General features: G+C 35.9%; 1 protein-coding gene and 1 long non-coding RNA gene across 4 annotated transcripts in view; one reads left to right on the top strand and one right to left on the bottom strand.

Annotated features, from left to right (window-relative positions):
- ANO4 (anoctamin 4) overlaps positions 1 to 15017 on the bottom strand; it is a 263559-nt gene that overhangs the window by 1864 nt on the left and 246678 nt on the right. For both annotated transcript variants that reach the window (XM_031462956.2, XM_031462957.2), the window contains 2 exons: positions 3511 to 3616; positions 1116 to 1311 (listed from right to left, as the gene is read on the bottom strand). In XM_031462956.2, the coding sequence (XP_031318816.1) occupies positions 1120 to 1311; positions 3511 to 3616 (298 nt within the window). In that variant the 3' untranslated portion in view covers positions 1116 to 1119. The remainder of the gene's footprint in view (positions 1 to 1115; positions 1312 to 3510; positions 3617 to 15017) is intronic.
- LOC135322534 (uncharacterized) overlaps positions 1 to 15017 on the top strand; it is a 117231-nt gene that overhangs the window by 23466 nt on the left and 78748 nt on the right. The window lies entirely within an intron of this gene.

Genomic DNA, 15017 nt, shown 5'->3' with positions numbered 1-15017 from the left:
TGCCTCATACCCAACTCAAAATAACGTCCTGGATGCTCAATACAGATCACAGATCTGGGTTGATGCAACTACACTAATTTAACAACAAACATCTGCAGATATCTGCTATATCATCACCTATATGAAAAATGAAAAACATACCTTTTCCCCCTGTATATCTAATTTTTCTTTTGGAGGACAAATTTTGGAAAATATTTGCAAATGTATTCAGACAAGTAGAGAGAGAGGAATGAAGGACAAGGAAGGCAAAGGAAATGCTGTAATATTAGATTCACAGAGTATCAAAACTGAGGGCTCATCTCATCATTGAAGAAACCTAGGCCCAGAGGAGTTAAGTGACTTGCCCAATGACACACAGCTAGTCACTGACTTGCCAGAGAGTTTTCAGAAGAACTTTCTGACAAGGTATGTGGGAACATTATGGAACTTTTTTTACAGTGTTTTTAAGCCTTAATACATCCAACTTTTATTAATTGAATATGCATTTAATGAGTACCATGAACTTAGTGCTGTGCTAACGAGCTGGAAGAATAAATTACAATCCATAGAGTTTCCTAAAGATGATTACAATTGTGCTGGAGAAGCCTAATAGCTATTTGAAAATCATAAATTAACAACACGTATTAATATTTGTCAATACACGTGCAATAACCGGAAAAGTTTATAAGGAGTGAGTCTCAGTGGCGAATGAGGCTGGGGAAACCTTCTAAGAGGGTATGGTGTGACATGGATCATGGAGGAAAACCATGGGTGATGGAGCGAAGGCCATCTTGGGTGAGAAGAAAAGGAGACTTTAATATCCGCAGAGCAATATGCCCTTTCTTCCTGATTGAAAAGAACAGCCAGCCCGAAGGAGAAGGGAGAGGAAAGTTTATTTCAGGGAACACCTAGGCCAACTCACGATGACCTTGGCTACCAGCCAAAGTGGGGCATAGAGGCAGAGAAGAATTTCGTTCAGAAGGAAGATCAAGTTAAATTTGCAACTAAAGTAAGAAACATGCTGATTTTGGAAGCTTCAAAGGGTTGACTTTGATCCCTATCAGTAGAACAATGGCAAGCTTTGATTCAGGGAGTTGAAAGCGCCCCTCCCAACCAAGGAGAGCTTTCAGACCTACCTGGTCATGGCCACTCATTGTGGTGTGCTTTTCCATTTTTCTTCCTCTCCTTTCGTTCCTTCTGGAGACGCTCCAGTTCTGCTTCATACATCATCTCCTGAATCAAGTACTTCTCTCTTCTCATTCGATCCCTTAGATCTTTGGGGAGGTCTGGGATCAGATATGAAATGAGGTGCTTTATACAAAACACGAGGTGCTAAAAACACAGGGGAGAAGACAACAGAGTCAGGTCTACTGTGCATCCTTAGTTGGAAAGAGCTCTGGGCGTTGGTCAAGAACAGGGATGTGGAGCACCGGGAGTTTCTGGAAGGTGGGATGAGGCCAGGAGACGGAAGAACATCACAGGGATAGGTGAGGACTGAACTTGGTGTGATGGCACCCCAGAGGGAACGAGGTAAAGATGTGGGAAAGAAGGTGGAAAAGCAATGGCCAGAGAAGGCAAGGGACAGCCTGGAGACTGTATTCTGTGGAATCAGAAAGCCCAGGTCTGAGTCCCAGCTCTACCTTTACTCCTCAAGAGCTGTCTGTCTACCTGAGGATAAGGCACTCTGAGCCTCAACTCCCTCATCCACAAAATGGGTTTTATGGTGAATATTTGAAGAAAATACTTAAAAATGCTTCACAGATTGCTAAACACTTTGAAAATCTTGATTGCAAGAATTATCAATGGGCCTAAGGGAAGTGATCATTTCAAAAACAAACCTTTTTTTCTTTTTCTTTTTGGTAAACTGCCACAAATTCTTAACCTGAAATATGAATAGCTGGTTAGAATCACCATTATTTTTGTTCATCTATATGATGGTGACCGCTAAAGTACCAGATGGCAATTTAGAGGGCCTTACAATTCTGAAGTATTAAATAGAGATTAATCATATTCAAATGGTCTCATTAAGTATTCTTAATTAAAACTTGGTCAGTCTGGTCACTCGGAAATGGCATAGCAGCCTGCCAATTAAGAGAATATTCTGTATATTTCTAGTATTTTAAAATAGTTTAATAACAATATATTGAAAAGAAATGGAAAATTCTACTTGATAAGCCAAATAGTAACTTAATACAACCACTTTTTTGGGGATGAAAACTTTCAAGACAGTGGTGGGTTAAAAATGTTTTTAAAGAGAGACTGAGGCATTGATAAGCTAATTCCCAGGGAAGAGCATCTTAAGATCACCTTGTCTTGGTCCTCTAGTGTGAAGGGTAAAACAATGATGAAGTCTCAGGAAGGTACAGGCATACCTCATTTCACTGTGCTTTGCTTTACTGCGCTTTGTAGATGACATTTTTTACGAATTGAAGGTTTATGGCAACCCTGTGTTGAGCAAGTCTATTGGTGCTGGTTTTCCAACAGCATTTGCTCACTTCGTGTCTTTGTGTCACATTTTGGTAATTCTCACAATATTTCAAGCTTTTTCACTATTATGTTTGTTATGGTGATCTGTGATTAGTCATCGTGGATGTTACTACAGCAAAAAGATTATGACTTGCTGAAGGCTCAGATGAGGGTTAGCATTTTTTAGCAATAAAGTATTTTTAAATTAAGGTATGTACTTTTTAAAACACGTGCTGTTGTAGTCTTAATAGACTACTGTATAGAGTAAGCAGAACTTTTATATATACTGGGAAATCAAAAATTCATGTGACTTGCTTAATTGTAATACTGCTTTATTGCAGTGGTCTGGAACCAAACTCAGTATCTCTGAGGTATGCCTGCATAGAAAGCTTTTAGTCCAAGCCAAGAGGCAGCCTTTACTTGCATTAATCTGGCTTTAGTATATGTGACAAGAAATGAAATTTCCATTTATGGGTACAGTTATAAGAATGCTATTTTTAGTAGCAATTTCCTAAAGAAAAATTTAAGACTAAAAGACTAAAACTTCTTAAAGACTGAAAGTAAAATAGATGATGTATTTTTATTGACACATAATACAGGCAATTTCTAGGTAGATTGTACTTTATAAGTTCATAAGTAACATCATGCTGAGGCACAACCAGAGGTGACTACTTGTAACACTCAGTTCAATGTCTTCCAAACTATGGTCCTTGAGCACCTGCATTAGAATCACCCTGGAGGGCCTGTGAAAAGCAAATTGCAGACATGATGTATCTCTGGGAATGGGTTTTCCTGAATTTGAAGAACCATGGCCCTAGAATATTAAATATAGGACCAATGATGCCTGACTTACCCATTCACAGTCGAACATGGACTTCCAAATATTTCTTAGGAAATTCAAGCATTTTAATTAAGGAGAAGAAAAAGAAGAGAAAAAGGTGACATAGTAAAAGGATCCTACTTTGGGACAGAAGTAATCACATAACTCCTCATAGCATATTTAATCATTATTTCGAGTTACTTCATTATGTTAAAGGAATAAAGGAATTGGTTGAGAAAACTTACCTCAAACACGATAATAAAAGCCAGTCGGGCTGCCAGGACGTGCCAGAACTGCAGCGTGTAGCCGTAGGGCACCAGTGAGTGAGGAGGGTCGCGGTAGTCTCGGTATCTGTAAACATGCAGGAGAACGTCACACTCCAAATTCTGACGTTCCTGACTCCCAAGTCTCTTCCATTCCCACTATGTAGTCCTCACTCATGGGAGAAAAGCTTAAAAGACTCTGGATACTAGACACCTGTTGTTTTCCTTGTCCAGCATCTCTGCTGGTAAAGGCATCTTTCTCTTCCTCTGGGAATCATCCATGTTTGTTGGCTGGGCAGGGTTCACCCCTCCCTGATCCCAGCTCCCCTGTGCCAGACCTGAGCAGTGAGCCTCATCACCAGGTCTTCCGGTAGAATGATCACCTAGTGAATTAACACTAGGCCCACAAAAAGATAGAAGCCTGGAGCTGCCAGTGGCCATCACGAACTGAGTAGAGAGAGCCTGGTTGAGGGTGATGGCAACAAAACAAAGCAGAGCCAGTAAAAAGGTGCTCTCTCGCGGACACTGCTGGAGGCTTGGGATCCAGCCATTACTAATGTTAATATCACTCCTCCAACCTCCAGGTTACCTGAACCAGTGAATTGCTTTTTGTTTAAATCAGTTTACACTGGATTTCTACCACTTGCCACTAAGGTGCCCTTCCTAAAATACACTCCAACTATAACTTTTGCATCAGCATCAACTTCCAGAAATGTTTGTTAAGCACCTACCAGGGACTAAGCACTAGCCTAGGAAGTTAAATCCAGGTGACTCCATTTATTCTTACCATACCATTACTCTTTTGTGTGTGTGTGTGATTTTATATATTTTTATTGAGGTACAGTCAGTTTACAATGTGTCAATTTCTGGTGTACAGCACAATGCTTTAGTCATATATGAATATTCATATATGAATATACATATATTCATTTTCATATTCTTTTCACCATAAGTTACTACAAGATATTAAATATAGTTCCCTATGCTATACAGTATAAACTTGTTGTTTATCTATTTTACATATATATATATATATATATATATATATATATGTATATGTTAGTATCTACAAATCTCAAACTCCCAATTTATCCCTTCCCTGCCTCCCCCAGGTAACTGTAAGTTTGTTTTCTATGTCTGTGAGTTTGTCTCTATTTTGTAACTGTTTGCTTATCTTTTTTTTTAAGATTCCACATATAAGTGATATCATATGGTATTTTTCTTTCTGGTTTACCTTACTTAGAATGACATTCTCCATGTCCATCCATGTTGCTGCAAATGGCATTATTTCATTCTTTTTTATGGCTGAGTAGTATTCCATTGTATAAATATACCACTTCTTCTTTATCCAATCATCTGTCAATGGACATTTAGGTTGTTTCCACGTCTTGGCTATTGTAAATAGTGCTGCTATGAACATTGGGGTGCAGGTGTCATCCTGAAGTAGGGTTCCTTCTGGATATATGCTGAGGAGTGGGATTCCTAGGTCATATTGTAAGTGTATTCCCAGTCTTTTGAGGAATCTCCATACTGTTTTCCACAGTGGCTGCACCAAACTGCATTCCCACCAGCAGTGAAAGAGGGTTCCCTTTTCTCCACAGCCTCTCCAGCATTTGTCACTTGTGGACTTTTGAATAATGGCCATTCTGACTGGTGTGAGGTGATACCTCATTGTAGTTTAGATTTGCATTTCTCTGATAATTAGCAATAGTGAGCAGTTTTTCATGTGCCTATTGGCCATTTGTATGTCTTCAATGGAGAGTTGCTCGTTTAGATCTTCTGTCCATTTTTGGATTGGGTTGTTTGTTTTTTTCTTATTAAGTTGTATGAGCTGTTTATATATTCTGGAGATTAAGCCCTTATCAGTCTCATCTTTTGCAAAACTTTTCTCCCATTCCATAGGTTTTCTTTTTACTTATGGTTTCCTTTGCTGTGCAAAAGCTTATAAATTTAATTAGGTCCCATTTATTTCTTTTTGCTTTTATTTCTATTGCCTGGGTAGATTGCCCTAGGGGAATACTGCTGAGATTTATGTTGATGTTTTGCCTATGTTTTCTTCTAAGAGGTTTTAGTGTCTTGTCTTATGTTTAAGTCTTTAAGCCATTTTGAGTTTATTTTTGTGTATGGTGTGAGGGTGCACACCATTACTCTTATCAGATAGGAAAACTGAAAAGTGACTGACTCAAATTTTTCAGCTTTGAATCCAATGTTCTTTTCATTAGCTCCAGAAATGTGAAAAGATCTGGAAGTACTGGTTATTCCAACAGTTCCACTGTGTAGACATGCCAAATTTCCCTTGCCTGAATAAAAGTGGTTGTCCAGGTTCTCATATAAGACAGTACCTAACCTCAAGGTCAGCACGAATTTGCATATGAGGATACAGGATAGTCTCCTATGCAGAGTGTCTCTGAAAAGTATCAACGACTACAAAAATATGAGCTGTGACTATCATCATCATCAGTACAATCATCTTAACTATCATTAGTGTCTATGGAATTATTACTATAATGTATCATGACAGTTTTGTCAGGAAGGTGATACTGACAATGAGTACCTGGTGCTGAAATTAAGAATGAATCTGTTAGTGCCTTCAAACTGTTGGTTCTAGGAGGAGGAGGATTAGAAAGGCATCTAAAACATGGTTCTTTCTAATATATAATTACATAATCTGTTCCTGTCATAGGTCTAGTAACAATGCCTAGAATTTGAGGAAGAAGAACTTTATTCAGGGCTAAAAGTTTGCATGGACTATCTAACCTTCTTTTACTTTTTGCAGAGCACAGCTAGTCAAGAACCAGGAATTATTTTCTGCAATTAAGATAAATATACTTCCTTTGTTTATCTTTAGTGACATATATTTCAAATATAATCCAAGTAAATACTCTAGAAGAGAAATAGCAGTATGTTCTATATTATACACATGGTTGATTATTACACAAGAGTACATATAAAAGGAGGGAGCCCAAATTATTTCAAGAGTCACCTTCATTGACTCCTTAAACTTTTTACATGGTAGTGTTCACTAAAAAGGAAATTATTTTCAGGACCCATTGGTCCCTTTCTGTGTATGCTTCTTCTCTGCTCTTGTCTTTTGCCCTTTGCTCCATCTCGTAGATCCTAAGACCTTGTTTGGCTTTGCATTTAAAGGATTTTGACAAATCTCTTCTTCCTCAGATACCTTCTAAACTCATTGGGTGGAAAAATCATGGTTTTTCCTTGACCTTGCAGACCATTTTTCTTGGTTATTTCCAGAAAATACAATTCAGATGTATCATTCTTAAAATTCATGCTGTAAATTCATAGCAAATAAATGAATTTCTTTATTCAGCACGGCTAAATAAATCAGGATATATTGAATACAAACAGCCATTAAATCTAAGTATGAAAACTAGAAAGCTGAAATACTTCTCATGACTCAATGAGATTAGATTATCAAACATAATAACTATTTGTAAAACTGTACACAATATGCAAAAGTGGAAAGTTGGTGATATTAAATTTTAATTTATGGATTTTTAATATTAATGTTCTTTACATTTTCTTTTTGATACTTAGAAAATAGTCATACTGATGGCTATGGTGAGCTGGCAATGTTTTAGATAACTTCTATGCAGGGATCCAGCTAGTGAGATTTATGCATCTATCTGTTCAGCCCATGTATAATATATGTCCATTTGTGGGTCTGTCAGAGTTTGGCTAACTGTGCCCAGAGGAACACAGTGTTTCTACATTGGTGCTTAGGTTCTGAAATCGAGAATCAGAAGTTACGAAATTCTTAGGAAGTTTCAGTTTTCAGAAGCAGCAGGTTTCTGGCTTCCTACTCCCTTAGGTCATTTTACCATAAAGTCAAATTTCTCTCTTTAGTCAGTTTCTTTTTGCTACCCTAAGGGAATTAAAATTTAGCAGTGCCCATGAGATTGTCATCTGCATTGCTGCCTGCAGCTGTCTCCAGTATTATGCACTGAAATTACACTGGAACCATATTTGGGGTTTGCCTGACTAAGATAATCTTGGGTAATTCATGAAGCATCTCTGGACATCAGTTTTCCCTGTCAACAAACTTAGGGTCTGTCTCACCCTGCTCTAAAATGTTGGCCTCGCTTTTTTCTTCTGTGAGCTCGCAGATGACTGTTGCAAAGTGGAACTCTCAGTTCACGCTCTAGCCTGCCTCTGCTCTGGCCTTTCCCACGCGGCAGAGGTTCAGGGGCGGGCCATGCTCAGATGTCATTTGTGCCCCGTGTCTCAGTTTTTGATGCAGCCCAATTTTTTTGCAAAATGACTGGTTACATGTTCTCTGGCACTTGTACAAAGAAAACAGTCCCCTGCCCTGCTGTAGAAACAGCCAGGAAGCCAAGCGTTGAGCTAATTAAATCAGTTTTCACGCTTCTGATCTTTTAACCTAGTACCTTCCAAGGCAGTAAGTAGCCTAGTGGTGTTAATGTTTGGAGGAATTTTTCCAAGTGAGTCAGAACTGTTTTCAGAAAGTAAAACTTTAAAAAGCTCAGCTTCAGTTTTACACATGGGAAAGGAGGGCTATTTATTCTCTTTTGACTTAGTTAGTGCATTCTCTAAAGTTGCTTTTATTTCTCAGGAAATGGATGATTGGCTTGCAAACATTATTTTTCTACCATCAAGTACGTTCTGGTGTCTGTTAATTCATTCCCAGTTTTTAAACTGAAAATAAAAGCATGTGTACACTTAAAACAATGATAAGTGAACCTCATCCAAGTTAAGACACAGAACATGGTCAGTGGCTTAGAAATGCCTCACTGGCAATGCCAGGTACCCCGAGAGGTGACTGCTGTTGTAATTTTCTGTTTTTCTTTATAATTATACTACTTATACAAGTGTTCTTAAATAAAATATTGCTTAATTTTGTCTATTTTGAATTCTATATATATGGAATCATACTGTATGTGTTACTTTGTGATTACATCTTTAATTTATTATATAATTTATTTTTGAGTTCTCAGTTCTATTCCATTTTCTATGTTAGACACCACATTGATTAATTACTATCCTTTTATACTATGTCTAATGTAAGGTAAATCTCTACTTTGTTATTCATCAAAAGTGACTATTCATCCTTTGCATTTCTCTATAACACTATTTTGGCCCTCAGGTGCATAGAGTTGGCCTAATCACAATTCTTAATTTTTATAACTAATCTTATGGGTCCATCCATGTTCTTCGGTTTTTATGCTTATTTATTTAATACTTTAATAACATAATGAACAGTCTTAAGTTCTCCATGCAACCCAAGAATTAAAACGGTACTGGGTAGCACAAGGAGCTATATTCAATATCCTGTAGTAACCTATAATGAAAAAGAATATGAAAACGAATATATGTATGTACATGTATGATTGAAACATTACTGTATACCAGAAATTGACACAGTTTAACTGACTATGCTTCAATAATAAAAACAAAAAATTGCTGGGAATTTGTATCTATCTCAGTGTTCCTCCTTCCTCTATAATCTCCTTGCTTCCTTTATCCTGAACTTCATTTTTATCATTAAGATAAATTTTTGTATATATATGTATATATGTTTGTCTAACTAATCTACTGTTTAGTTTTGTTTGTTTTGAACTTGTTAGAAAGAATTTTATGCTGTATACAGTCTTCTGAGGCTTGCTCTTTTTCACTAGAATGCTACTAAGATTTATCTGCTGTTGTACGTTGCAAATTTATGTCTATTGCTGTAAAACAGACCTTAGTATGAATATATTGTTTTTGTTTTACGCAGTGTATGCTTAGATTTATACTCACAAGCTGATCATTTCTCTATTTTCTTTCAACTTCCCTAACCATGTAAATAAGGTCTTGAAAAACAAAGCTTAAGTCTACTCAGTTCAGCAAATGTCCTTTGGGGTAAAAGTTGGTTGCAACGCTCTGTGTAGCACTCTAGGTTCTGCCTTTATTTATTATTATATTTTTGTTTTTCCTGTGACGAAAATTTTTAAGATCTATTCCCTTAGCAACTTTCAAATGTCATATCAGTACTATTAACTATAGTCACTATGATGTTCATTTACATCCCAGGACTTAAATTTATTTTATAATTGGAAGTTAATGCATTTTGCCCAGTCCCACCTCCAGACTTTGACAATCTGTTCTCTGAATCTATGAGTTTAGGGTTTTTTTTTAAATTAGAAATTATTTTAGATTCCACCTGTAAGTGAGATCATAAAGTACTTGCCTTTTTCTGTCTGATTCATTTCACTTGGCCTAATACCCTCAAGGTCCATCCATGTTATTACAAATGGCAGAATTTTTTTCTATTTTATGTCTGAATAATATTCCATTGTACAAATCTACCACATTTTCCTTGTACATACATCTATCAGTGGACGCTGAAGGTTGCTTCTGTATCTTGGCTATCATAAATAATGCTGCAATAAATATGCAGGTGCAGCTATCTTTTTGAAAAATTTAGCGGTTTTGCTTCTTTTGAACAAATACTCAGATGTGGAATTGCTAAATCATATGGTAGTTCTATTTTTAACTTTTTGAGGACCCTCCATTCTAGTTCCAAAGTGGCTGCACCAATTTACATTCCCATCAGCAGTGCAGGAGGGTTCCCTTTTCTTCACATCCTTGCCAACATTTATTGTTCCTTGTCTTCTTGATAACAGCCATTCTAACAGGTGTGAGGTGATACTTCATTGTAGTTTTGATTCGTAATTCTGATGATTGGCAATGCTCGGTATCTTTTCACGCACTTTTTGCCGATCTGTACACCTTTGGGAAAATATTCAGATCTTCTGTCCATTTTAAAATCACATTGTTTGCTGTTTTCCTTTTAAATTATATGAATTCTTTATATATTTGGATATTAACCTTTTATCAGAAATATGACTGCAAATGTTTTCTCTCATTCAGTAGACTGCCTTTTTTTTTTTTTTTTTTGGATGATTTTCTTTGCTGTGCGTAAGACTGATGTAGTCCCACCTGTTTATTTTTGCTTTTGTTGCTTTGCTTTTGGTGTCAGATTCAAGAAATCATCACCAAGACTGATGTCAGTGAACTTACTACCTATGTTTTCTTCTAGGAGTTTCATGGTTTCAGGCCTTACATTCAAATCTCTAATCCATTTTGAGTTAACTTTGGTGTATGGTGTAAGACAGTGGTCCAGTTTCATTCTTTTGCATGTGGCTGTCCAGTTTCCCCAGCACCATTTATTGAAGAGACTGTCCCTTCCCCATTGTGTATTCTTGGCCTCTTAATTGACCATATATATGTGAGCTTATTTCTGGGCCCTCTATTCTGTTCCATTGACTTACGTGTCTGTTTTTATGCCAGTTAGTATTACTGATTTGTATGAATGTTTTGATTATTATTGCTTTGTAATACAGTTTGAAATAAGAAAGTGAGGTGTCCCCAGCTTTCTTTCTTCCTCTTTCTGCAGACTGCTTTGGCTATTCTAGGTCTTTTGTAGTTCCATACAACTTTTAAGATTGTTTGCTCTAGTTCTGTAAAAATGCCACTGGAATTTTGAGAAGGATTGCCCTGAATCTGTATATTGTTTTGAGTAGTATGAAGATTTTAATAATATTAATTCTTGTAATCCATGAGCATGAAATATCTTTCTATTTATTTGTGTCTTCAATTTATTTAGTCAGTGTCTCATACTTTTCAGTGTACAGGTCTTTCATCTCCTTGGTTAAATTTATTCCTGGGTATTTTCTTTTTGATGCCATGGTAAATGGGATTATTTTCTTAATTTCTATTTCTGTGAGTTTGCTATTAGTGTATAGAATAACAACTGATTTTTGTATATTGATTTTGTATCATGTGACTTTAATGAATTTGTTTTAGTTCTTAACTGCTTTTTGGTGGAGCCTTTAGAATTTTCTGTATAATATCATGTCATCTGTAAATAGTGACCATCTTACTTTTCCCTTTCTGATTTGGATACCTTTTATTTTTCTAGCCTAGGACGTCCAATACTGTGAATAAAAGCAGTGAGAGTCTCTTTATCTTGTCCCTTATCTTAGAGGAAAAGTCTTTAGTTTTTAATGTTTGAGTATGACATTAGCTATGAGCCTGCCACATGTAGCCTTCATTATGCTGAAGTGTGTGTGTTCACTCTGTACCCACTTTGTTTTCCTTTTTAATCAGAATCAATGTTGAATCTTGTCAAATGCTTTCTGTGCATCTACTGAGAAGATTGTATGATATAAACCTTTTTGAATTGAAGTGTAGTTGATTTACAATGTTAGTCTCAGGTGTACACAAAGTGATTCAGTTATACATATACATATATATGTATTTTTTCTTTTCAGATTCTTTTCCAATATGTTATTATAAGAAATTGAATATAGTTCCCTGTGCTATACAGTAGGCCACTGTTGTTTATCTATTTTATATACAGTAATTGTGTCTGTTAATCCCTAGCCACTAATTTATCCCTCCCAACCCTTTACCCTTTGGTAACCACAGTTTGTTTTCTGTGTCTGTGAGTCTGTGTTGGGTTTGTAAATAGAATTTGTATCTTTCTTTTTTTAGATACCACATGTAAGTGATATCATGATATTTGTCTTTCTCTGTCTGACTTACTTTACTCAGATGGAACTAGAGATTATCATACTATGTTGCTGCAAATGGCATTATTTCATTCTTTTTAATGGATAAATAATATTCCATTGTATATATTTACAACATCTTTATCTAGTCATCTGCCGATGAACATTTAGATTGTTTCTGTATCTTGGCTATTGTAAATAGTGCTGTGAGCACTGGGTGCATGGGTCTTTTCAAATTAGTTTTCTCTGGATATATACCCAGGAATAGGATTGCTGGATCATATGATAAGTCTATTTTTAGTTTTTTAAGGAACCTCCATAATGTCCTCCATAGAGGCTGCACCAATGTACATTCCCACCAACAATGCAGGAGGGTTCCTTTTTCTCCACATTCTCTCCAGCATTTATTATTTGTAGACTTTAGAATAATGGCCATTCTGACTGGTGAGGTGACACCTCATGGTAGTTGTAGTTTTGATTTCCATTTCTCTAATCATTAGCAATACTGAGCATCTTTTCATGTGCCTGTTGGACACCCTGATGTCTTCAATGGAGAGACGTCTATCCAAGTCTTCTACCCATTTTTGGATTGGATTGTTTGTTTTTTTAAAAATATTAAACTGTATGAGCTCTTTGTATATTTTGGAAATTAGTCCCTTGTCAGTAGTGTCATTTGCAAATATTTTCTCCCATTCTGTAAGTTGTCTTTTCGTTTTGTTTATGGTTTCCTTTGCTGTGCAAAAGCTTTTAGGTTTAATTAGGTCCCATTTGTTTGTTTTTGCTTTTATTTCGTTTAGGAGATGAATCCAAAAAAATATTGCTGAAATTTATGTCAAAGAGTGTTATGCCTGTGTTTTCTTCTAGGTGTTTTACAGTATCTGGTCTTACATTTAGATCTTTAAGCCATTTTGAGTTTAGTTTTGTATATGGTGTTAGAGAATGTTCTAATTTCATTCTTTTACAGGTAGTTGTCCAGTTTTACTAGCATTACTTATTGAAGAGACTGTCTTTTTTCCACTGAGATGATTTTTTGATTTTCATTCCTTTATCTTGTTAATGTAGTGTAGCACATTGATTTGCATATATGGTATGCAAATCCTTGCATTTCTGGAATAAATCTCACTTGATTGTGACGTATGATCTTTTTAATGTACTGTTGAATTCAATTGCTAATATTTTGCTGAGGATTTTATGCATTTGTGTTCATCAGGGATACTGGCCTGTAATTTTTTTCTCTTATGGTGTCCTTATCTGGTTTGGGCATCAGGGTAATGCCGGCCACTTAAAATGAGTTTGGAAGCATTCCCTCTTTTTGTTAACAAGTTTGAGAAGGATTGATACTAATTCTTTAACTATTTGGTAGAATTTACTAGTGAAGCCTTCTGGTCCTGGCCTTTTGTTTGCTGGGGGTGGAGGAGGCGGCTTGATTACTGATTCATTCTCCTTACTAGTACTCAGTTGGCTCAGATTTTTTTTTCCTGATTCTGTCTTGGTAGGTGGTAGCTTATGTTTCTATGAGTTTTTCCATCTTTTTTAGGTTGTCAAATTTGTTAGTATATAATTATTCATATAAGTCTTTTATGATCCTTTGTATTTCTGTGGTATCAGTTGTAACATCTCTTCATTTTTGATTTTGTTTACGTCCTCTTTGTTTCTTGGTGAGTCTGGCTAAAGGTTTGCTTATCTTTAAGAGAACCAGTTCTTAGTTTCATCTTTTAAATTGTCTTTTTAGTTTTATTTCCACTCTGATCTTTGTTTCCTTTCTTCTACTAATTTTGGGCTTTATGTTCTTGAGGTGTGAGTTAGGAAATAAGAAAGATCTCAAATAAACAACCTGAGGTAGGCATTTATTGCTATGACCTTCCCTCTTAGAATTGCTTTTGCTGCATCCCATATGTTTTAGTATGTTGTATTTTCATTTTCAAATGTCTCAAGGTATTTTCTGATTTCTCTTTTGGTTTTTCTACTCACCGGTTGTTCAGTAGCATGTTGTTTAATCTCTGCATATTAGTGAATTTTCTGGTATTCTTCCTGTAACTGATTTCTCATTTCATACCACTGTGGTGAGAAAAGATATTCAGTATGATTCAATCTCTTTCAATCCTTTAAAATTTATTACGACTTGTTTTGTGACCTAACATGATCTATCCTGGAGAATGTTCCATGTGCACTTGAGAAGATGTGTGCTTTTTTTTTTTCTTTTCACTTTTTAAATTTAAGTACAGTTGATTTACAGTGTTTCTGGTGTACAGCAAAGTGATTCAGGTATGCATGTATATACATATATTCTTTTTCAGATTCTTTTCCATTATAGGTTATTACAAGATATTGAATATAGTTCTCTGTACTATACAGTAGGTCCTTGTTGTTACTCTATTTTATATAGAGTAGTGTATGTATGTTAATCCCTCCACTGCTTTCCCCTTTGGTAACCATAAGTTTGTTTCCTATGTCTGTGAATCTATTTCTGTTTTGTGAATATGTTTATTTTTATTATTTTTTAGCTTCCACACATAAGTGGTATCATATGATATGTCTTTGTCTGACTTACTTCACCTAGTATGATAATCTCTGGGTCCATCCATGTTGCTGCAAATGGCATTATTTCATTCTTTTTAATGGATAGGTAATATTCCATTATATATATGTGTGTGTGTGTGTGTATTTATATATATAAAAAAATCAGCGTATTTCTCCATTCATCTGTCAGTGGGCATTTAGGTTGAGAAGGTGTGCATTCTGTTGCTTTTTTTTTTCTTTTATTTTATACAGTTTTTAAAGGTTACACTCCATTTACAGTTATTACAAAATACTGGCTCTATTCCCCATGTTGCAAGATATATCCTTGTAGCCTACCTTATACCCAATAGTTTGTATCTCCCATTTCCCAAACCCAATACTGTTGCTTTTGGATGGAATGTTTTGTACGTAATCTGTTAAGTCTTTCTGGCCTAACGT

The sequence above is a fragment of the Camelus dromedarius genome, chromosome 11 (assembly GCF_036321535.1).
Source record: "Camelus dromedarius isolate mCamDro1 chromosome 11, mCamDro1.pat, whole genome shotgun sequence".
NCBI lineage: Eukaryota > Metazoa > Chordata > Mammalia > Artiodactyla > Camelidae > Camelus > Camelus dromedarius.
The sequence above is the reverse complement of the archived record's forward strand: the minus strand, read 5'-3'. Positions and strand labels throughout refer to the sequence as shown.